General features: G+C 40.4%; 2 protein-coding genes and 1 long non-coding RNA gene across 3 annotated transcripts; all 3 read left to right on the top strand.

Annotated features, from left to right (window-relative positions):
* Nucleotides 1–390: 390 nt before the first annotated feature.
* Nucleotides 391–4,095, top strand: LOC307032825 (uncharacterized protein; the record flags this gene model as incomplete). The annotated part of the gene is made up of 7 exons (XM_079671102.1): nt 391–705; nt 815–989; nt 2,708–3,003; nt 3,100–3,269; nt 3,362–3,619; nt 3,731–4,034; nt 4,082–4,095. Exons 2-7 carry the CDS (start codon nt 925–927, stop codon nt 4,093–4,095), a joined length of 1,107 nt encoding a protein of 368 aa, XP_079527228.1. The 5' UTR covers nt 391–705; nt 815–924.
* Nucleotides 4,096–4,117: 22 nt separating this feature from the next.
* LOC307031296 lies at nt 4,118–7,145 on the top strand. Its single transcript, XR_013805916.1, has 3 exons — nt 4,118–4,591; nt 4,761–4,968; nt 6,706–7,145. It is a non-coding gene; the product is annotated as an uncharacterized lncRNA (long non-coding RNA).
* Nucleotides 7,146–18,542: 11,397 nt separating this feature from the next.
* LOC307034430 (uncharacterized protein) lies at nt 18,543–22,946 on the top strand. Its single transcript, XM_079673275.1, has 11 exons — nt 18,543–18,636; nt 19,203–19,296; nt 19,378–19,613; nt 19,831–19,945; nt 20,347–20,464; nt 20,543–20,634; nt 21,103–21,220; nt 21,318–21,419; nt 21,518–21,691; nt 22,157–22,333; nt 22,559–22,946. The coding sequence occupies exons 1-11, from the start codon at nt 18,578–18,580 to the stop codon at nt 22,843–22,845; spliced, it is 1,572 nt and encodes a 523-aa protein (XP_079529401.1). The 5' UTR covers nt 18,543–18,577; the 3' UTR covers nt 22,846–22,946.
* The last annotated feature ends 358 nt before the right edge of the window (nt 22,947–23,304 follow it).

Raw genomic sequence — 23,304 nt, 5'->3', positions numbered from 1 at the left:
TTTGTCTTACATGACTATGCAGTATGCACTGCAACATTTGTTTTGTAATTATTTATTTTACTTGTTCGAAATAAATGTATCAATCAATACTAATTTATACTTCTATTTATTAATTTATTCTTGTATTTATCCATTTAATTCTTTAATTATTGAAACTTTTATTTTGTATTATATTTATTTTATTTATGCATTTATTTATTGATAATTGAGTCATATTTCATATTCCATATGCATGAGTTATACAATATTAAGTAAAAACAATGTAATATGCCATAACCTTTCAGGCCCGGAGGAGGAGGAGGAGGAGGAGGGGAAGGAAGAGGAGGAAGGCCCGATTAAAAAACTGAAGGCCGAGGTGGCCAATTTAAAAACCACCATTGTGACCCTGAATAAGAGCCTCGAGCTCTCCCAGGGCTACAACCGGACACTAAGAAAAAGATACGTAGCGCTGGTCCGAAAAAATGTGAAGGCAGCAAAACAAAACATAATCTTTGGCTCCTCAGGGCAGCTTGCAGAGACATGGGAAGCTTCCCCCCCAGACACGGGAAGCCCCAGCCCCCCCCGAGACATGGGAAGCCCCAGCCCCCCACCAGACATGGGAAGCCCCCCCCCAGACATCGGAATCCCCCCCCCAGACATCGGAAGCAGGCCCCTCCTCTCCTTCATTCCGGTCGACAAAATTCCCGGACCATGTCGCCGTCTTCAGTGAGTACATCTCTCCCAACGTATGGTAGAATAAATGCCATGATCCTTATAGAGATCATTTTTTGTGTTAGTCGTCTAGTAACAGATTGTTTCCCTATCTTTTTTCCAGACATCTTATTGGAGGACTTCAAGGAGCTGCAAGATGGACCTGAACCATCCCCAAAGCTCATCAACAATGTACAATCAAAGCTGCACAGAATCCGGCAGTTCGTCAGCTGGATGAGTCACGGAAAGAGTGACCTGAGGAAACTGGAGTTCCTGGGCAATCTGGGCCTTCTTCGGGGGTACGTGACCAGTGTTGGGACTAACGCGTTACAAACTAACGCGTTACTGTAACGCCGTTATTTTTGGCAGTAACTAGTACTCTAGCGCGTTATTTTTTTAATTCAGTAACTCAGTTACCGTTACTACATGGTGCGTTACTCCGTTATTTTTTTTATATAGTCTCGGCTCCCAGACGTTGGTGAGCGGCGCCAACAGCGAGGCGAACAGAGATGAGAACTGTACTTAAGTACAGTACTTGAGTAAATGTACTTAGATACTTCCTGTGTCACATGCGGAGACGCTTTGTGGGCGTGTTTGTGTTTAGTTAGCCTACTAACAATACTATCATGGCGACGGCGGAGCACAAGTCGAGTTTCTCCGCATGGAGATATGCTCACTATTTTACTTTTCTCGAGCATAAAGAAAAGAATGTGTTAGTTAAGTGTAAGTTGTGTCTTGGGGGGTCAAAGATCCTATCTACTGCTCAAAACAGCAATTCCAATCTGTTAAAACATCTGCAAAAACAACATGCTGGGACGAAGCTATTAGTTAAGACCACAGACTCAGAGCCATCCGACGCCACCCCACCTCCACCTCCACCCAAGCAACAGCGGCTGGATTTCAACCAAGGGACTGCTAGTCAGGTGAAAGTGGATGAAGCCATTGCACGGTATGTTTTTGAACACGTGCAGGCTATTTCTACAGTGGAGTCACCCGCTTTCAGGGAGCTAGTAAGCATGATACCATGTCCGGGCGGCACACGGCATATGGGACGCAAAACGTTTTCCAACTACCTGGAGAAAAAATATACCAAAATGGATAGCGAGCTAAAGAAAACATTTAAGGGGCTGGAATACATCTCGACCACCGCAGACATTTGGTCTGTCCACAACAGAAGCTTCCTCGGGATAACATCTCACTGGATAAACCCAAACACTTTACAACGTCAGAAAGCTGCGTTGGCCTGTAAAAGGATAAAGGGTAGGCACACGTACGATCTTATTGCTAGTGAGATTGACCACATTCACTCTTTGTATGGAGTGTCAACAAAGGTTACCTCCACGGTTACTGATAACGGCTCTAACTTTGTGAAAGCCTTTGCCATGTATCAACCGGAATCGCTCTCTGACGACGATAAATTGGCACTTTAAAACATATCTTTGTTTTTGTATAGACCACATTGCTTAGCAGAGTTCAGTGATGCAAATGCATGTCAAGTTGATCAACAGATTGTATTATTCTCCAATGCGATAACAGTACTTAAATGAAGGCTATAAGGGCATTAATGGGAGCTTCTTTTTTTTGGGAGCCCTTTTTTTAAGTAACTAAAACGTTACTTTTCACAGTAACGCATTACTTTTTGGTGTAAGTAATCAGTAAAGTAACTAAGTTACTTTTGAAATGAAGTAACTAGTAATGTAACTAGTTACTGGTTTTCAGTAACTAGCACAACACTGTACGTGACTCAATTATTTTTAGCTCAATTGTTGTCCCATGTGTGACACAGACACACACACACACACACACACACACACACACACACACACACACACACACACACACACACACACACACACACACACACACAGGTCAATATCACAATTGACACTAAATATTGATTTAATTGATGGTAATAAAAGGTACAAACTACACAGTACAATATTATTGCTGTTGCATAACAAAAGAATATAACAGGAGGGTTAATGATTCTCTTTGTGCTTATGTCTTTGTACTGTAGATGGGTGAAGTCTCTGAGATCAAACCAGATGTCTCTTACAACCACCTTACACTACCTCAAAAACATGAGACAGTTTGTGGTTTTCATACAAGAGACCCCGCCTCCTTCCTCGCGCCTCAGCAAGACGGATCTGACGAGGGTCGTAAGGGAGCTGAAGGCCTCCATCAAATCCTGGATGCGCCCGGTGGTCCTCCATCAGATGAGGGTGAAGGGGAAGAAAGATGCCACCATGCACTCCATTAAGGAGCTCCAGGAGTGCCGCCGATTGGCACTGGTGGCCATCCCCAAACTCCTCTGTACGTTATAATACATTTGTTATAATTAACAGGGTGATGTAGCAATTCAAATAAATGGATGAACGAATACATATTTTATTTCCCTTGTCATTGCAGCTCGACTGGAAAAGCGCCATACCTCCCTGGACCAGTCTAACCTCTTCGGGTACGTCACTGCCTACCTGGCCTCGCTGTACGGTCACCGGCTTGGAGTGTTCTTAAACATGACTTACGTGCAGTTCAGCCAGGCAGTGTACGGACCCGAGAGAAATGACTACCTCTTCAAAGTAAACACTTGATTTCTACAATTTTTTTCAAAGTATATTCAAGGCACATTCCTTGTATGTGTAAACTTCATTGTGATTCTGATTCGGAATAGGTGAAGGACCATAAAACCAACGAGAGCTTCGGCACAGCCAAGCTGCTGCTCAGCGACCAGGAATACGGCTGGTTCCTGGAAATTATCCGCCTCAAAACGAAGTGGGCGAAAGGTACCAAAACGTCAATGTATGTGTTTCACAACACAACCTTCTCGCCGGACAGGAACCTGACAAAGTATGTGAAGCGCGCATGGTCGGACATGCAGTTGAGCGGCGAAGCGACCTTCACCAGTCTGAGGAGCGTGGTGGCGACCTTTGTAAGTGAAATTACACTAATGTAATACTGTAACTGATCTACTGTGCTCACTTTTACCTCACCTAAACTTTGCATTCTGCTCTTTTGTCTTTTATGCCTTTGTCTGCTTCAGGCCAGAGACAGACACGGGGAAGACTCCCAGGAGCGAAAAACCATGGCGCGCCTTATGTGCCACGACACGGCTACGTCGGATAAGTTTTACACCATGGACCTGACAATGGAGCAGGCCAGGAGGGGTCGCCTGTTATTCGAACAGGCACAGAAGGAGGGAGAGGAGAGTGTGACCGGGACAAAGAAGTGGAAGAAGGACGAAGAAGAGGATGAAGATGAGGAGATGCAGGAGGAGGAGGAGGGTGACGGTGACAAGAAAGAGAAGGAGGAGGAGGGTGACAGTGACAAGAAAGAGGAGGAGGAGGGTGACAGTGACAAGAAAGAGGAGGAGGAGGAGGGTGACAGTGACAAGAAAGAGGAGGGTGACGGTGACAAGAAAGAGGAGGAGGAGGGTGACAGTGACAAGAAAGAGGAGGGTGACGGTGACAAGAAAGAGGAGGAGGAGACAGCGGAGATAGCAGTTTAGTGCAGATCAGGCAGAAATGTGGAAACTGTAAATACACAAGAGTATGGAACAGCCAGCCATTTCTCAATCAACTTCCTGTTGGAAATCTGATCATGTCGGCATCAATTTTGTTGTCAGGAAGTCTACTCTCCCAGACTCTAAGGGTGTTTGACATCATGAAAGTTTGCAGGATTAGCCGCAATACCTACCATCGTCATCAATCATCCTACATCATCCCATCCATAGTCAACGCCTGGCAAACAGAACAGACGAGTCTTGTGGAGAGACTCAAAGGCATGGAAGGTGGCATACATTTGAGATGGTCGTTGTGACAGCCCTGGCCACTCGGCCAAATATGGAGGCTACCGGGTGATCGAACAAAGGATCAACAAAGTGCTGGATACCCAACTAGTCCAGGTAAATAGTTAGTGAATTAAGTACATGTAGTAATATTCTTGTACATGGTACAGTACAATTTACCACACTTCTAACTTAATACTAATGAATGCAAGGTATGAAACCACCATACAAATACAGTATAGGACAATGATGACATATTACCAATGTTGTTTATGTCGTTATTCAGAGCAATGAGGTAACCAGCAGCAATGCTTGTGAGCTCGAGGGCTTGAAGAGGTGTCTGACACTCCTGACCGAGACGCATGAGCTGGATGTCGCATCTATGGTAACTGAAAGGCACAAATCTATTGCAAAGTACCTGAGAGAAGAAACTCCGCACAACCCCCGCACAGCAGAGCTGAAACATCACTTCGATGCATGGCATATAGTGAAAGGTGTGAATTTGTGTGCTCATTATGGAAGTAGAACTGAATTTATTAGATTATTGTACATTTGTGTTGTATTATACAGGACTGTCTCAGAAAATTAGAATATTGTGATAAAGTTCTTTATTTTCTGTAATGCAATTAAAAAAACAAAAATGTCATACATTCTGGATTCATTACAAATCAACTGAAATATTGCAAGCCTTTTATTATTTTAATATTGCTGATTATGGCATACAGCTTAAGAAAACTCAAATATCCTATCTCTAAATATTAGAATATCATGAAAAAGTATACTAGTAGGGTGTTCAACGAATCACTTGAATCGTCTAATTAACTCGAAACACCTGCAAGGGTTTCCTGAGCCTTGAAAAACACTCAGCTTGGTTCAGTAAACTAAATCACAAGTATGGGGAAGACTGCTGATCTGACTGCTGTCCAGAGGACCGTCATTGACACCCTCCATCAGGAGGGTAAGACACAAAAAGAAATTTCTCAAAGAGCAAGCTGTTCACAGAGTGCAGTTTCAAAGCACATCCACAAAAAGTCTGTTGGAAGGGGGAAATGTGGCAGGAAACGCTGCACAACCAAGAGAGATGACCGCAGCCTTAACAGCATTGTGAAGAAGAGTCGCTTCCAGAATTTGGGGGAGCTTCAAAGACAGTGGACTGAAGCTGGAGTCCAGGTATCAAAAGTCACTGTTCACAGACGTGTCCGGGAAATGGGCTACAATAGCCGTATTCCCATGGTCAAGCCACTTCTGAACTCAAGACAACGGAAGAGGCGTCTGACTTGGGCTAAGGAAAAGAAGCACTGGACAGTTGCACAGTGGTCCAAAGTCCTCTTTTCAGACGAAAGCAAGTTTTGTATTTCATTTGGAAGTCAAGGCGCCAGAGTCTGGAGAAAGGCTGGAGAGGAGCAAAATCCAAGTTGCTTGAAATCCAGTGTGAAGTTCCCACAGTCAGCGATGGTTTGGGGAGCCATGTCAGCTGCTGGTGTTGGTCCACTGTGTTTCATCAAGCCCAGAGTAAATGCAGCTGTGTACCAAGAGATTTTAGAGCACTACATGCTTCCGTCTGCTGAAAAGCTCTATGGAGATGAGGAATTCATTTTCCAGCATGATCTGGCACCTGCCCACAGTGCCAAAACCACCAGTAACTGGTGTACTGACCATGGCATTACTGTCCTCGATTGGCCTGCAAATTCCCCTGACCTGAACCCCATAGAGAATATGTGGGGTATTGTGAAGAAGAAGCTGAAAGACACCAGACCCAACAATGCTAATGAGCTAAAGGCCGCTATTGAAGCATCCTGGGCATCCATATCACCTCAGCAATGCCACAGGCTGATTGCCTCCATGCCACGCCGCATTGATGCAGTAATCCGTGCAAAAGGATTCCCAACCAAGTACTGAGTGCATTAATGGACATTTTCAAATGTTTGATTGTGTTTTGCTGTTATAAATCTTTTTTTTTTACTTGGTCTGAGGAACTATTCTAATTTTTTGAGATAGGATTTTTGAGTTTTCTTAAGCTGTATGCCATAATCAGCAATATTAAAATAATAAAAGGCTTGCAATATTTCAGTTGATTTGTAATGAATCCAGAATGTATGACATTTTTGTTTTGTTAATTGCATTACAGAAAATAAAGAACTTTATCACAATATTCTAATTTTCTGAGACAGTCCTGTATATGCTTCTATGCTACATCTATGTTGGTAATTAATTGAATCTTTTAATTACAGGACTTGGTAAAAAGATCGATGCCCTCGCCAAAAAGAAGGGTTGTGAAGATGTTGGTTTATGGAAGAAATCGATCATTCACCATATGTACTATGTCGCAGGGACAGTTCCAGAAGGGCAGGCTGACTTGTTAGGGGAAAAGTGGAAGTCTGTTGCTAACCATGTGCAAGACATACATGAGCATGATACCGAGATATACCCCATGTGTGACCATGCCCATTTACTAGGTGACAACAGAAATAAACAATGGCTTAAACCAGGTACATGGAAAATGTTTTTGCACATACTGGAATAATTTAGTCAAATTTAGTTGCCAAATCAGAAAGCCACCTACCCAGGCAGCAGTCCTGGTGTTAATCTCTTTCCCTAAAAATGTAAACTATTTATTGCAGGATCTAAGCCAGCTGAGCTGCTGAATGACATCTTAACCAATCCCCATGTACTTAAAAGGACATCAAGAAGATCTCGAGTACATACCAAACATCATCTCTGGAAGCATTCCATAGTTTAATCATTCGCTTTGCACCGAAGCATACAGGATTCATGTGGCTCTGTCAGCTTGCTAGGTAACTAATGATAATCTGGTACTAAATGGATTTCTTTTAATTGTGTTTTAGGGATACTTTGATTCTATATGTTCTGTAATTGTTCAGTCTACATAAGAAATAATCGTTTTAAATATTTATTTCAGGTACAACTTGGCAGCACTACACTACAACGAAAACAGTGCAAGACTACAGGACAAAGAGCGTTTCACAATCCGTTTCCCAAAGTTCAAAAAGGGTCAACATTCAGTACGCAAGGAAAAGACACCAGCAACATATAGTAAGTTTAGATAGGGGACAGATTTTAATATACCAAATTACCAACACAGTAACACATGAGCATTCCGACCCTGCTAAACTATTCTATTATTTTTAGAGTACACAACAAACATTCTTGAAGATCTTCTGCAAGCCTATTCTGACTCGCCACAGGACTTGAGAGAGTCCATCCAAGAAGTCCGTGACCAAGAACCACAACCTTTGGCCTCAGAGATGGACCACCCCGATAAAGATGAGGCAGTGCGTCAGCACAGGTGTCGGTTCATTAACCAGTAACAGTGTTTACTAGACTATCTTTAATCTTTGCTTTGAAATAAGATTCCTGCTTTCTTTTGTGGTGTGGTTCTTATCCTGTGTAAACAGTTCCTTTTAATTTTGTACAAAAACTTTTCTTGTATCTATGGGTGATACTTCATAATAGTGTACTTCAAATAAAATTGACAATATCTCTATGCTTATATATTGTATTAACATAATACCTGGCAGACTGTCAAACTGGTTATTGAATCCTCTGGTGATCAGCCATCAATATTATACATTTTTCTTTTGTTGTGATTGTTTCTACTCACTCATATCAGTGATATTATTGCCTAATACATTACATTCTGCTGTTTATGTCTGTGCTTGTTGGTGGGGTGTCGGGACCTACATTTCGTGCAATGCACTTCTACTGAACCAGTAGGCACAGTGTTCCAACATCCAGGTTCTACTTTCTTCTGGTTGATCAGATTAGCATTAAAGATATTACTATCATTAGTAGAGAAGCTGAATTAAAGCCCTAAGAATTTAAAAATACTTTTGAGCTGTGAATGTTTCCTGATTGCTATAAACATTGATCATGGGTGCTGGAAGATTGTGCACAAAACTCGGGTCAGAATTAAGGTACTACAGGTGTTATGCCAGCTTGAGCTAAATGTCACCAGAGTACAGTGAACTTGTCCAGTGACTGAAATATATAAAAGTTGAAGTGAAATAAGTAAGGCCAAAAATGAATTACGTCTGAATATCTTTATTATTTTGACCACTTTTAATTATTTGTGGGCTCACACATATACCAAAATAGACTAATGTACACTGCAATAAAGATCAAATGTTACAAGTGAAAAATTAACAAAAGAACCCTTTTTTATTTATCAAACAGTAAATTAGTACAATCTTACAAACTTGTGATTTGGAAAATGTTATATTTACATGTTTCTTTGGAAAAATAATATTGTAAATGATGTACTTTGTAAATTATTTACATCATGCGAAACCATTTTAACCGGTTCAGCTGCATGACTTATGTCAAATTACAGATTTGGCCATTGAAATCCCTGATAGCGGCCTCCCGGTTCAGGGTATATATTCAAATTTCTTTATTAGGATAAACCCCTTGAGGTGAATCACCTCGTTTTCAAGGGGGTCCCAAGAAAACAAATAACAAACAAGTACAACATACAAACAACATTCACACACATACATCGGAAGAAATAACCAAGAAATTACAAACATTCAGCCTAAGCATACAGCACATGGTAATACATTATAGGCGGTTACATTGAATGCATATCATTGGGTAGAGTAAAGTAGAGTAGCTGTACTATATATACAAAATCATAACAATAAAGACTTAGAAATAAAGACTTAGAAATGGGCAATAGGTGGGTCATCTCATGAGGAGATGGTGAAATAAGATGGAGCCTCAACAACCCTTAAACAATAAATAAAGTACTTCAGGTCATACAAAAACATTCAACCTTGAGGTGAGACGACAATGCACGCTTGAACAAAGTCAGAGTAGGGAGAGATCTGATGGTAGCAGGTAAGTTATTCCAATCAGCAGGAGCTTTAAATTTGAAGGCTCTTTTGCCAATGTCCTTTTTAACTAGAGGAACGGTGAAGAAGAGCTGAGAGGTATGTCTAACTTGGTGGGTTGATGTAAAACGAAAGAGATACTGTTTCAAATATGGGGGATAATTAAAGTTGAAACTTTTATAAATGAACTCAAGCCAGTGCAAATGTCTTCTCAAATCAGGAGAAGGGAGATTGAGGTTTAGGTACAGTGCACAGTGGTGTGTATGGAAATCACAACCGAGAATAAATCTACACATTCTATTGTAAGCAATGTTTAGCGGGGCTAGAACAGATTTCGGAGCATTGAGATAAACAACGTCACAATAGTCTAATAAGGGAAATAGCAGTTGGGTAGCAAGTTTTTTCCTAACTTTTAAGGTAAAACAGTGCCGAGAGCGGTAAAGAGTACCGAGACCAAAGTTTACTTTATGCAGTATATGATCAATATGAGGTTTGAATGAAAGGTTAGAGTCAAGCCATACCCCTAAATATTTAAAACTGCCAACTCTATGCAGAATTGTACCATCATTGCAAGAAATATCACATGAGCCAGTCAAAGATTTGAGTTTGTGTCGGGTACCAAAGATCATAGAGAAGGATTTAGTTTTGTTCAAAAGTAACTTGTTCTGGAATAGCCAGTCTTGCAGGAGGGTGAAATCTGACTGGAGTGAAACTTGAATTTGAGAGAGATTTGGTTTTGATGTGTAAATAACGGTATCATCTGCATATAGATGAACATTACAGTTTTGAAAAATGGAGGGCAAATTGTTTATATAAATGGTGAAAAGTAGTGGTCCAAGTGTAGAGCCCTGAGGTACTCCACTATGCTGTATAAGGAGATCAGAACTTTTCCCATTCAAAATAACACACTGTTTTCGATTATGTAAATATGAGCTAAACCAAAGTAATGCACTTCTAGAAAGTCCAATAGCATATAATTTATCAAGTAGTAAATAGCGATCAACAACATCAAAAGCTTTGGTAAGATCAATAAAGATGGCACCAGTTAACTCCCCTCTATCAGCTGCAGAGAACACATCATTTGTGAATTTAAGTAGGGCAGTAGCTGTAGAATGATTTGATCTAAAACCAGATTGAAGGGGTGTGAGAATGTTGTTAATACTAAGGTATAGTGAAAGTTGGTTAAAGATGATTTTTTCAAATATTTTGGCAACAGAGCATAGGATGGAGATAGGCCTGTAATTATTGCAATCAAGCTGATCACCACTTTTATGAAGAGGAATAATACGTGCATATTTCCAGATAAGTGGTAGTTCGCTGGAGACAAGTGACAGGTTGAATAAATCAGTAAGAGGGTACATAATAATATTGGCGGCTAGCTTGAGAAAACGATTTTCAACCCCATCAAGTCCAGCACCACTGCTTACCTTTAATTCACAAATTACTTTCTGCACTTCAGTTGGTCGTATTTTCCGAAAGGAAAAAGAACTGGTACAAGGTGGCATATTACCAGGAGAACTGGTAGTCGGTTGACTGTCAGGGAGAAGCGAGGAGCAGACAGACGAGAAATGATTGTTGAAGACCTGGGAAATAGATAGTGGATCATGTAGAATATTGCCATCAAGCTTAATTTGATTAATTTGATTAATTGAATGTTTTTCAGAGATGTTAGTAATTTTTTTAATTTTTCTCCAGAATTCTTTGGGATTTTTAAAGTCACCAGTCAGGCATTCTCTGTAGTAAATAGCTTTGGCATTAGAAGTTTTAGTTTTGCTTAGATTTCTCAGTTTTCTATATATTTCCCAGTCAGCATTGTCTCTTGTCAGATGGTATGTTGTCCATGCTTTGTCCCTTTTCCTAAAGAGGTCAATAAGTTCAGGACTGATCCAGGGGAGATGTCTACCCTTTACCTTAATAGTTTTCCATGGTGCATGTTTATCTACTACTTTTGTGAACTCGGAGAGAAAAAAATCCCATGCATCTTGAACATAAGGTATTAACTGAAATCTGTCCCAGTTAATAGCAAGTAAATCATTCAAAAATAAGTCAAGATTCAGTTTTTTATATTGTCTGATACTAATCAACTTAGGGGGCACTTTCGGAATTTTAATTTTCCACACACAGTAAACAACACAATGGTCACTAAAACAGTCTGACATGATACCAGACTTGGAAAATCTGTCAGGATGAGAAGCCAGTATCCAGTCAAGAAGAGTTTGAGACCGGGGTGTAATACGAGTAGGCTCTTTAATAAGTTGAGTTAGGTTTAGATTATTTAGTAGATTTTTTTCTTTAGAGCATGATTTATCAAGCCAATTTTTGTTAAAGTCACCAAGTATTATTAGTTCGCCTTTCTGAGAAATAGAATTGATGGAATTGATGGTGGAGATTATATTATTAAAGGAATCAGCAGGGGATGATGGTGGTCTATATACACTTCCAATGATCAGTCGCTTGTTTTCATGCAGTGTGATTTTAACAAAAATACATTCAAAAAGATAAGCTTCAACAGGGGGAGTAATCAATTCAGAAGCGAGCTCTGCTAACACAAAAATGGCCACACCTCCACCCAATGAGACTCTGTCAGATCTGTATAAATTGTAATTTGTCAAATTAATTTCATTATTTGATATATGACTACCTAGCCAGGTCTCCGAAAGTGTGATAATGTGTGGCTTATGCATAATGACCCATACACGAAGCTGGTTAATTTTTGACACCAAACTCCTGATATTAAGATGAATAATTTTTAATCCTTTTGCCTCATTCATAAGGTTTCAGTAACATAGGAAATAGCAGTGTTTTGTGAGTACAGCATTTGTAGGCTAAGGTCAAACTAGATGCAAGGCTGAAGTCTATTTTCGAATTAATTAATAGGCAGAAATCAAAATCCCGATCATACAAGCACACACAGCCGCAACAAAAACAACAACAACAACAACAAAAACAAACAAACATTCCCCACAAGAGGCCCATCAGGCCCAGGGGCTGATCCCCAGGCAGTCCCATGAGTGAACAAACTAGCCAGAGATAAAGTTTACAAAAGAAATACAATAAAAACAGATAAAGTAAATAAACAAACAAACTTAGGAGAAACTCGAAACTCGAGTCTGCATTCAGTTAAATAAATGTGTAGCTTAGAGAGGAGTATCACCTGCCACTACTGACAGCACAAGTCACGTGAGGCAGTTTAGCCAACGGCAAGACCACATTATTCTGACGTCAGATAGAAACAAGGAAGTAAACAAAGACAAGCATGGACTAATATGACATACCAGCAGCTGGTGAGTTCGGTTCGGACATGAAAGCCGCTTCAGCGCGCTTATGACAGGTGAAACTCTGCATTTTGCCATCCACGGTGACACACAGTGTAGCAGGATACTTCATGAAGTATTTCATCCGGCCACGGAGGTTGCGTTTGACTGGGTCAAAGAGACGGCGCTTGTTCATCACCTCGACACTGAAATCAGGGTAGATGGAAATGATCGAGTCATGGAATTTAAGTGTCCCTTTCTCCCTGGCGACACGGAGGATCGTCTTCTTGTCCTGAAAATCCAGAAGTTTAATCAGGATGCTCCTTGGTTTATCGCGGGGATCTGGCCGCCTCGGGAGAGTGGTGGGAGTCCGGTGAGCCCTCTCAATCTTCAGCGGCGATGGGAAGTTCTCCTGCCCCAGGACTTGGTGGATCAGCTGGGTCATAAAGCGGACCATGTCTCCTGATTCTGCAGACTCAGGTACTCCAACAAAGCGAAGGTTGTTACGTCGGCTGCGGCTTTCTAGATCCTCAACTTTGTTTTTAAGTGTAGTATTGACCGACTCCATTCGTTCAATGCGGGTCGTGAGATCAGTTATGTTGTCCTCGTTAGCTGAAACACGTTGCTCAAGCAGATCGACTTGCTCAGACAGGATGGATAGTGAGCTCTGAATTGTATCCAGAGAGGTTTGTATAGGGTCGATCTTTGTGTCCAGGTGAGACAGCATATCAGCTCTCACCTGATGAATGGCGGTCAGCAATGTTTGTAGCGACATTTCGCCTCCAGCTCCAGCCATTGTATCAAATAAAGTAAATAAATGTCCTGTTAGGCGACGGCTAACTTGTAGGATAGTTTGGATGAGTTAGAGAGGCGATCAGCAATCAGTAAGCTACTATGGAAGCAGTTTTGGCAGACTCAAGCTTCAGACGTGTCACTCACGACGCGGCCATCTTGGGAGGAATCAGGATAAGTCTTCCGTATCTCGGTTACAGCACATGCAGGCAGCGGGACTCTGATGTTTGGGCCGAGTACACCCCAGCACCAACGTACAAACTGTCGATAAGCTGTATATCGATACTTCCTAATAAAAAAAAAGTATACAGATTATAAATATATTTGGAGAAAAATAAAATGTTATGTAGTACTATTATGTAGCAATGGTTACAAATTGGCTTATAACATGATATTTGTATTTTACTTGTAAAAAATAAATATGAGGTTGTACATGACTGCTTGACAGAATCATAGACCTCTTATATATTTCCTCACATGTGTAGTTGTTTCTTTTCCCAAGCATACATTGAACTTGCATACACAGAAAAAATAAAAGCCAAGCTGTTTTTGACTGCTTGAGAGAGTTTAATGGTATCTTTAAAAGTGTACCATATCTGTAGCGACTAAAAGTATGATATGAAAGCAAAGCTGCAATAGGCAGTTGGGTCAATCAATATTTACTTACTGGTGTAGTGGGCGATCAACTGCTCTGTGTTGTTGTTTGTACTGAAGATACGCTATTTTCAGTGTCCAAACACTGAGACAGCCTTCTCTAAAGCCCGGGTGGCTAATAATGCACCTTGGTTTCTCGTCGGTGTCTTCTATCTGGTCAGTAGGTTGCAAACTGTCTATTTGTTCCATCACCTGCCAGATCTCTCTGCAGCATACACATTCATCTGCAGTGGGCATGCTTTCACAGCATTGACATGTACACCTGAATATTGTACATAACATAAAAAAAAAACAATATCTGCCGGACGTGTGAGGAACAGATGACAAATTAAGATCGACATTTAGTGCAGGTCAAATTAAATAAAACAGAATTTACCATTCAGTATTGCCGACTCGAGTCTCGCCGGCTGCGGAATCCGCTTCTCTTTCACAAGTTTCTGCCTCGTTGTTCGATTGCCGGGCAGGAGGCTCGTACTGATAAGGCAAGATGCCTTGAAGTGAAATGCTAGCTGGTTCACTCTCTACTTCTGTAACTGAATCCAGATAACCCGCCGAATCTGAGCTTGAATGATCGCTGTCGCTGTCTGAAGTTGTCGCGTTGCTTGCCATTTGGACTGATTTTATAAAATGTCAATATTTGCCATGTGTGACGTCACCGCTCGTTCAGGAGTGATCGGGGGCGTACTCGGCAAACTTCGGAACCAACGGAATTTACATGTGCTAGGACAAAATGCGATGCCATAGTGAGTAACGTGTTAGCACCATGGGCAACTACCTTGGTAACACAGGACCTAGACCAGGTGGAATTTGTGTCTCTGTCCATTGATGCATCCAATCATGGACATGTAAAGCTGCTGCCAATATTAGTAAGATATTGTAAGATACATGATAGCACATCAGTGGAAACAAAACTACTCGATTTTGTTGAACTCAAAGGAGAAACAGCAGAGGAAATTGCAGCTGAGGTCCTTGGTGTTATCCAAAAATTCAACCTGGAAAACAAAGTTGTGGCATTCTCTGCTGACAACACAAATACAAATTTTGGAGGACTGAATAGACTGGGGAGGGTCAATGTCCATACCAAAGTTAAAAATGCTCTGCAGCGGGAGGTCATTGGCTTAGGTTGCCCTGCACACATTATTCATAACACGGCCAGAACAGCTTTGGATATGATTCCCCTTGATGTTGAGTACCTTCTTACAAAGATATTTGGTTATTTTCACATTTTCACCGTCAGAGTAGAAAGACTAAAGGGCTTTTGTGAGTTTTTTGGCCAGGAGTACCATAACATCTTAAGACACTGCAATGTTCGCTGGTTGTCTATGCTCCCAGCTCTAGAGAGAGTGCTGAAAATGTATTTGCCCTTGAAATCATTTTTCCTCTCTGAAGAAAAGTGCCCAGCTGTCCTGCAAAAAATATTCCAAGATCCTCTGACTGAACTTTGGCTGGCCTTTGTCCATGGAAACCTGTCCATATTCAGTGACACAATCAAAATGCTTGAAGGCCAAGACCGCTGTGCTGTGGAGTCAGCTGCAATATTGAAAAGCTTTGAGGCAAAGTTGACTGCAAGAAGTGACGATAACTTCATTCCAGTTTTGGTCCGAGGGCTTCTGAGAGAACTGGAGGAAAATGGAGCAATGAAAAAAGCGAGCTTTCTCAAAACATCCCAATCATTCTTCACTACAGCTGTCAACTACTTGCAAGCATGGGGAAAGCACACAGATGATCTCAAGGATTTGCATTGTCTCCTTCTGAAAAGGCAACCTCAGCGTGAAGAGATTCAGAAGGCAGCGGCCACACTGCAAGAAAAATGCCCCAATGTCAAGATCAATGAGGATGAATTGTTTGATGAGGTCACTGGCCTGCATGAGTCCCTGAAGGGAGGAACACTTGAAGAGTGGAAAGAATCTGAGACACCGCTTAATCACAGATGGAGCAAGGTGGTTACCCACTTCCAAGACAACAAAATCCCATTCAATAACCTGGCAAGGTTAGCGTCGGTGGTTATGTGCCTACCTGGGAGTAATGCACCAGTTGAAAGAGTGTTCTCCCAAATGAATGATGTATGGACAGCAGCAAGAAATAGGTTCACTATTCCTACCATCAAGGCCATGCTTGTTGTGAAAACAAACTTCAACTTCCCCTGCCAGGAGTTCATGGAGAAGCTGGACAAAGACAAAGCAATCTTGAAGAAAATTCACTCTTCTGAAAAGTACAGAGATTAGGTTAGTAGAAGTTTTTATGTACTTAGAAATCTCATTTTATTTATTATATTGTTAAGTATTTTACATGTATTATCTCAGTATTTTCCTTTTCTCATGTTCTCTTTTGATCTTATTCCATCCAGAATACCAGGACAGATACAGATGGGACAGTTCTGGCTTTGTTTTATCTGTTTGTCCCAGTGTGTCTGTCAGTGTTGTCTGTCATATTGTGTTTGACAGTTGTGTCTCTCTGTTGAAGTGTCTTTGATAGTGTGTCATTCTGCTAGTGTTACTTGTCTGTTGTCTCTATATATCTTGTACACATGTTAATTATCAAATACACTTGAGGCTATAACCTATGTAGTTTGAAAATGTTTTGTTATTAACTATGGAAAACTCAATAAGTGAGTTAATACTTTACTCCGCACTTACCATGGTATTGAAATCAGATTTTCGGAAAGATTTCATTAATTAGTTAGTGCATTTATGGTAATTAGTTAGTACACAGTTGTATCAGTATGTCTACACATCAGTTTATTACAGCACAACTGTTAACATTTTCGAATTACATTGAACCAGAATTGTCCCCCTTTTTTCTTTAACAGCGAAGAAATGTGGATATGTTAATGAGATTTTGACCGCAAAACTCAAAATGTCCCCGGTTTTCATTTTGAAAATCTGGTCACCTTACCATAGATCTCTTCATGTTGCTCTCAAAGTGCACCAGATTGATGCTTTTAACTTCAACATTTAAAAAAAATCTTCCTGGTGGTGCATGCCCCCAAACCCCCCGAGATGAGGTTAGATCCGCCGCACCCCCCCCCCCCACTTAAATCATGTCCACATGGATATGAAACTAAATACATTTGCACACATCTTGTGTCCATATCTTTCTGTTTTGGTGGTCATGCCACGGTGTATGAATGCGCGGGTCATGGTCAAATATCTGGATGAAGAGGTTGCTTTTTCTTTCCACAGCATGAAAGAAACGCGAAATTAATGGGCTGTGATTTGAGTTTTTTAAGCAGACGTTGAGTTCAATAATTTGTACGGCCCTCGAAGGATGTTGTCAAAATTGAAATGGCCCTTGAGAGGAAAAAGGTTCCCCACCCCTGTTTTAGATCAACATCTTCAGACACTGAGAAACCTGTTGGGTTCTCTCACTGTCCCTGCATCATCAGAAGAAACACCCACTGCATCAACATGGACCCAAAGACAGTTGAAACGTGAACAACAATTCAGAGCTGCAATGCCAGAGCTCCTTAATTTGAAATTGGCTGCAGAGATTGTCACTACACGTTCCTGTCTCCAATGCAAAACTGCTGATGCTGTGGTCCGGTGCTTGGACTGCGTTCCAGCAGGAACTCCCTTTCTTTGTCCAGCATGTGACCCTATTATCCATGGTAAACATGTCTTCCATGACAGGGAAGCCATGTTTGATGGGTTTGACAGACCTATTCCTCCCACATCCTTAGTGTTTGTGGATGAAAGTGGCCAATATGGACTCTGTGAACAAGGTGGGTTCAAATAATGTATTACATATTCCCTTACCATGGTTTCCTAATGTGCACTACATATACAGCGGCATCATTTTCACCATGTCGGAAGTTTGCTTTAACTGTTAAAATGTCTCAATTTGTATTGACTACATGTCCTAACATGTCCTAACATGCATATGAATCTCTGAAATTGTCTTTGCTGCAGTGTGTCTGCTTCCAATTCCTCCACCATCCCAAATCTGCTTCTGTGGTCCAAGCCAAGATTTCACCATCATCCCAGGAAAGCAGACCGTGTTGGTGACTATCAATGGTTTGTTGCCACCAGAAGACGATCAAGCAGAAATACAGGATTACTATTATACTTTTGTCCTACATTGCATAGATAGCTGTCAAATTTCACATTTATATTTTTTCTCAGGTCCATACAACGTTCGTCTGCCTTCTGTGTGCTGTCCAATTTGTTCCGCCAAATGGTCCCCGAGCATAGGTGACTTGCTGGGATACAAATACTGGCCAGCAACCGACAGCTGCAGAATTATTTTTAAGTTTGATGTGTTCACATCATTCGAGCAAATGAAATTGGCCAGCCCAGCATTATCCCAGCAAGTATTTATAAAAATGCTTGAACATCGATCGTTTTCCACAGGAAGGGTAAGAATAAAATGTGGTTTTCAAGATGTTTGAATACCAAACTTTTAATTAACCAAATGAATACCATTCTTGTTTCCAGACAGGCAGAATCTGTCGCGATACCTTCCACAGAGTCTTTCGGGAGTTTGCCTTCTGTAATTACAGACAAGAAGATCTGTGCCTGGTGGAGCCCTTTAAATGCCCAGCATGCACACCTGACATGCTGGCTATTGCTGTAGATGGCAATAGAAAGCATTATGGCTTCAAGAAGTCCAGAGGGTCAGTGAAATCATATTCTCATTTTAGTTGTTGTTTTTGGAAATGTTTAACTTTCCCCAACTCTGCAATTTCTTTTTCCAAAGTTTGTAGACCATCAGAAAACAATAGTTGGTTTGAAATTACACATAATTATATAAATCCAATTCATAAACATTATTGTATATGACGCCTGTAAAGTTAACTCAACTTTAAAATGTTAAATGGTTGACGTTAGTTGGATATGTTGGAGCTAAGAACCAGTTTTGGATATAATCGCTTCATGAAAAATGTATTAAATTGCCCAGGAACCTTTTTCTATGCCTTCCTCTGCCCTATTCCATGCCCATCAATATAAAGGATGAACTTTTATTTTTACCTTTTTACAAGAAGTCAGTAAACTTTTCACTAATGTTAAATAATGGTGACAAAAGACTTTACACAGAATTACAGATCAAATTCACAAAGACCTTTTCCACATTTATGAAAATGTTATGGCAAAAGCAAACTGGCCACATTAAATAGAGGACACAATCAAACTTATGTATGTATGATAATGTTGCTTACAATTTCTTTCTCGAATTTCGCAGGACAGATGAACCGTCTCTATTTGATGGACTGTTCATTGCCCAGGACAGTAAAGTGTCTGCCTTTGTCGACAAAATCAGGAGCCAGATGACGATTGTAAGAATCTATTCAATCCCCTAACCCTTTATTTATTTTTCTTAGCACAGGGTTAAATGTAACAGATGGTGTCTATTTCAGAAAAGTGGTCGTGATGTTTGTGGACCGGCAACATTCACAGCTTGCAGAGAAACCTCACACAAATCCAGGGCCAAGGTGGATGAGGAAGGACTGCAAATAGCTGTGTGCAGACATGGCATCTTGCTACAAGGCCTAAATCACTACCGTGGTGAAATATATGCCTACCCAATGTTCCTGCAGAAGGAGCTGGCTGAAGTTGCGAATGCAACATTCTTTTGTATGGATGTTGCCTGCAGGTAGTTATAACTATTGCAAAATTGGAAGTGTTTGTGGGAAACGTGTTATCTATTTAATTATTGCACATCCAGTAGATGTAAAGCAAAAAAAGCATTCATTTGGATAAATGCTGATGTTGGTTACAAGGATTGTACTGGTAATTTTAAGGACCTGGTTTATCTTTTTACTATTATGCCATCATGCAACTGGAAAAGCTAATTGATTTTGTCATTACAGGTACTGGCCTTATTTGGAGAAGATGGCAGCAAAGTTGTCTGAGCTCCAACCACTTACAGAGATGAAACCTTTTCTCTCTGTAATGCACGCCAAGGCCCACAAAGGCAAATGCGAGGTACAGTATTCAAGTTAAACATTTGTGTCACTAGATTCAAATGTTTTAGAAATTGTAGTGCACATAAGAATATCATGTAGTATATTCTATTCAAGCCTGTGGAATAATTGTAATAGTTACAAATGTTGACAAAATTGTTAAAAAACAGACTGTCACAAGGATAGGCTTCCAAAACCCATTATGTTTATTTTAGTAAATATATCCGCACTGTAGAAATAATGAATGAATAGAGCTTCAAATAACTGCAGTTGTGACATTGTAGTTCAAAGCATAATTCAATCTCAGAACATTTTAACTTTCTGAAATTGCTCCTGACACTGATGTTAACTAAAGATGTACAGTACAAGAAATTATAATATTGAACTAAATAGCTAGATCTCATTGTTTATGATTCTGAGCAGGTGAAGTGGGGTGGCAGAAGCCAGGAAGGTGCTGGAAATACTGTCGGCGAGGAAGTGGAACAGGTTAACAGCTTCCTCTCAAGGGCAGCTCTGACAACAAAATACATTATCAAATCAGGTTGGTAGAGGAAAACAAATAGTTTGAAGTAGTGCCACATTGTAAAGCTCATGAATTTTCATGTTTTTGTGTTTACAGCTAGAGCAGATATGATAACCGTGCTGGCTATGCAATGGAACCACAGGAAGGTGGAGAATCTCCACAAGACACTCTCAAAGAGATTTGTCAAAGTAAGACGTCCATGCTGCATTTCAAAATGTATATTAAGAATATCTGAGTTTCTTGTTGTAGTAATTGAACACCATCCTTAGCCACATGTTGTTGAATTGAATGTATTCTGCAATCATTTCATTATGATGGTGCTGCCATGGCACACTGTTCTGCCAAGAGAGTCTCTGTTCTGTTTGTTTTTAATAAAGCACTATAGGTTGATTCATCTGAATTTCTGTATAATAATAATAATAATAATAATAATAATAATAATAATAATAATAATAATAATAATAATAATGTTAATCCTGCTTGATCTTGAAAAAAAAGGGACACTAAGGTGATACTTGCCAACCTTGAAGAGAAGGTGTTTAGCATTTCATGTTGTTGTCTGGTCAGTTAATGTGCATAAAGGAATTCAGTAAAAAACAACCTTCTCAACCAACTGGAACGCATATTCACTTTTTCCTTTGAAACATTCTAACCAGACTACACAGAGAGCACAAACTGAAGTGGACAATCTTGAGAGTCTCAAGCAAGAGCTGAACATCTCCCTGGAGGACACGGAGCAGTGGGTGTTGGAGGTCAAGCAATGGGCAGCCACTGGTATGTTATATGATCACTGTGGTATAGATTTGGTTCCATATTTCCAAACATTTGGCTTCATGTTTTATGATTACACCTTGTTGTTTCTGTTTTCAAGAGAAACATGGAGCCCAGAGTAGCCAAGAGGAGCTCCAGAGAGAAATAGATGAAATTATTTATTCCCTCCGAAGAAAGAAACACGACCTCTATCGACAAAATGGTATTTATTATTACGTTATCTAGAAACAATATTTGTTTCTTGTTGTTGTTGTTTGTATTATTAATATTAGTTTATTTGTATTTTGTTTTACTTTACAGACAGCAACCAAACAAGGCAACGCAAACGGAGAAGACTGACAGAGCTCAAGAAGAAACTCAGAGAGAGGATACTGCAGTACAACACCATTGATGCCTGTTCAGAGAAAATTGACACAGAAGCAGCATGCGGTCTGTCTGAGGATGTCATTCTGCCCTGGGAGGCGCAAGGAGATGGTAAGAAACAACTTGTTTTTGTTTGCCCTAGATATTCCATAAATTCAGTTGAAGTACTAGAATACAATCACCAATGTAACACAGAGCTATCAACATAGGTGTCACAAATCATCATGATCACAACAAATCATTTTAAAATAATTATATTGAAAGGTCTGTATGATGTTGCCCTATCAAGTCTTAATAGTCTAGTCTCACTGGGACAGGCATATCTATGGAAACAGTAAAACCCTTCCTGACCACCCTGAACTGCATACTAATGTTGAATCTCAAGACATACTGAATGTAATTCTGCCAACATAGACAGAATTGAAAAAATTCAGCAAGCGGCGAGGTTGAATTTTTTTTTACCAGATTTTAAGGTTTTGGTCAATTTAATTAAAAAAGATTGAATACAAACTGATATTATTTGTTTTATTAGCCTTACCATTGTGGTTGTTATATTTTGTGTTTTTTCCATTATAGTGGTGAACCTGCGCACAAAGAGGCGACTTTTTGACCAGGTTATGCTGGTCAGGCGTATGGAAGAGGAGAAAGTCATCATTGTGAAGGAGATGACCCAGCATTGTCAAAATCTGAGGCAAGCACTGGACAAACTGGACCGCCTCCTTCATCAGACAAAAGACGACATCAGGAACCAAAGTATGTTCCACAAATACCGATTTATAATATTTGCCACTGCCCCCCTCCCAGTGTCAAATGTCTATCACTGAATAGCATCTGTAATGATTGCATTTTTTCTGAATCACAAATCTTTTTAGCTAATATACAGCCTCGGAGTTAAACATTCAAATTGCTTATATGGAACCAACATCAATCAATTAAAAGTTGCCTTACATAGACTGTCATTTTGTCTTTTTATTTTAGTTTCTCCAAGCGATATAACAGAAGAGGGATACAGGGGACTGCACTGCTGTATTTTACACCATCAATATCTTCTGGAGCAGAAACTGAGCAGAGTCACCAGCACCTACAGCTGTATTGGCTCGGACTCGTCTTTTCTCATGATGGAGGAAGACATTGAAGACGGTAATGAGGACGACGAACAGGACGGTGATGAGGACGGTGATGAGGACAACGAACAAGACGGTGATGAGGACGGTGATGAGGACAACGAACAAGACGGTGATGAGGACGGTGATGAGGAAAACTAACAGGACGGTGATAAGGACAACAAACAGGACAACGAACAGGACTTAACAAGTCTATTGTGTTGTATGCATGTCAACGTATTAAAACGAGTATTACGATTGAATGGCTTGTTTATTACCTTTTTTTTTATATGATCCTGCTTTGCATTTACTATGTCTGGTATCCAAGTAAATGCCATTAGCAGTTATCAGTCACCTTCAGATCCGAGTTACCTCGAGGGCCAGAGGTTCCCCACCCCTGGTATAAGGTTTTGGTGATCACCCTTATTATCATCATGTCATTTAATCATGATCTGTTTAATTAGCCAATGCTTACATCCAAAGAATGTGTCTAGACTTTACTCCTACAGACACACACTAACAATACAAATTGAGCTAAGTAATACACTCACGAGCCACTTAATTAGGTACACCTTGCTAGGATGGGTTGGACCCCCATCTGCTTTCAGAACTGCGTTAAGT

This window comes from Notothenia rossii, assembly GCF_949606895.1.
Source record: "Notothenia rossii genome assembly, chromosome: 3".
Classification (NCBI taxonomy): domain Eukaryota; kingdom Metazoa; phylum Chordata; class Actinopteri; order Perciformes; family Nototheniidae; genus Notothenia; species Notothenia rossii.
Note: the sequence above shows the minus strand (reverse complement) of the source record. Positions and strands in the feature narration are given on the sequence as shown.

Bases quoted from the DNA above. Each gene is read 5' to 3' on its own strand.
- LOC307034430 (XM_079673275.1), top strand. From the start codon at position 18,578: ATGCTGGCTATTGCTGTAGATGGCAATAGAAAGCATTATGGCTTCAAG. The intron at 18,637-19,202 runs GTCAGTGAAATC...CGAATTTCGCAG, and splicing joins GGCTTCAAGAAGTCCAGAGG to GACAGATGAACCGTCTCTAT. The intron at 20,635-21,102 runs GTAAGACGTCCA...CATTCTAACCAG, and splicing joins TCTCAAAGAGATTTGTCAAA to ACTACACAGAGAGCACAAAC.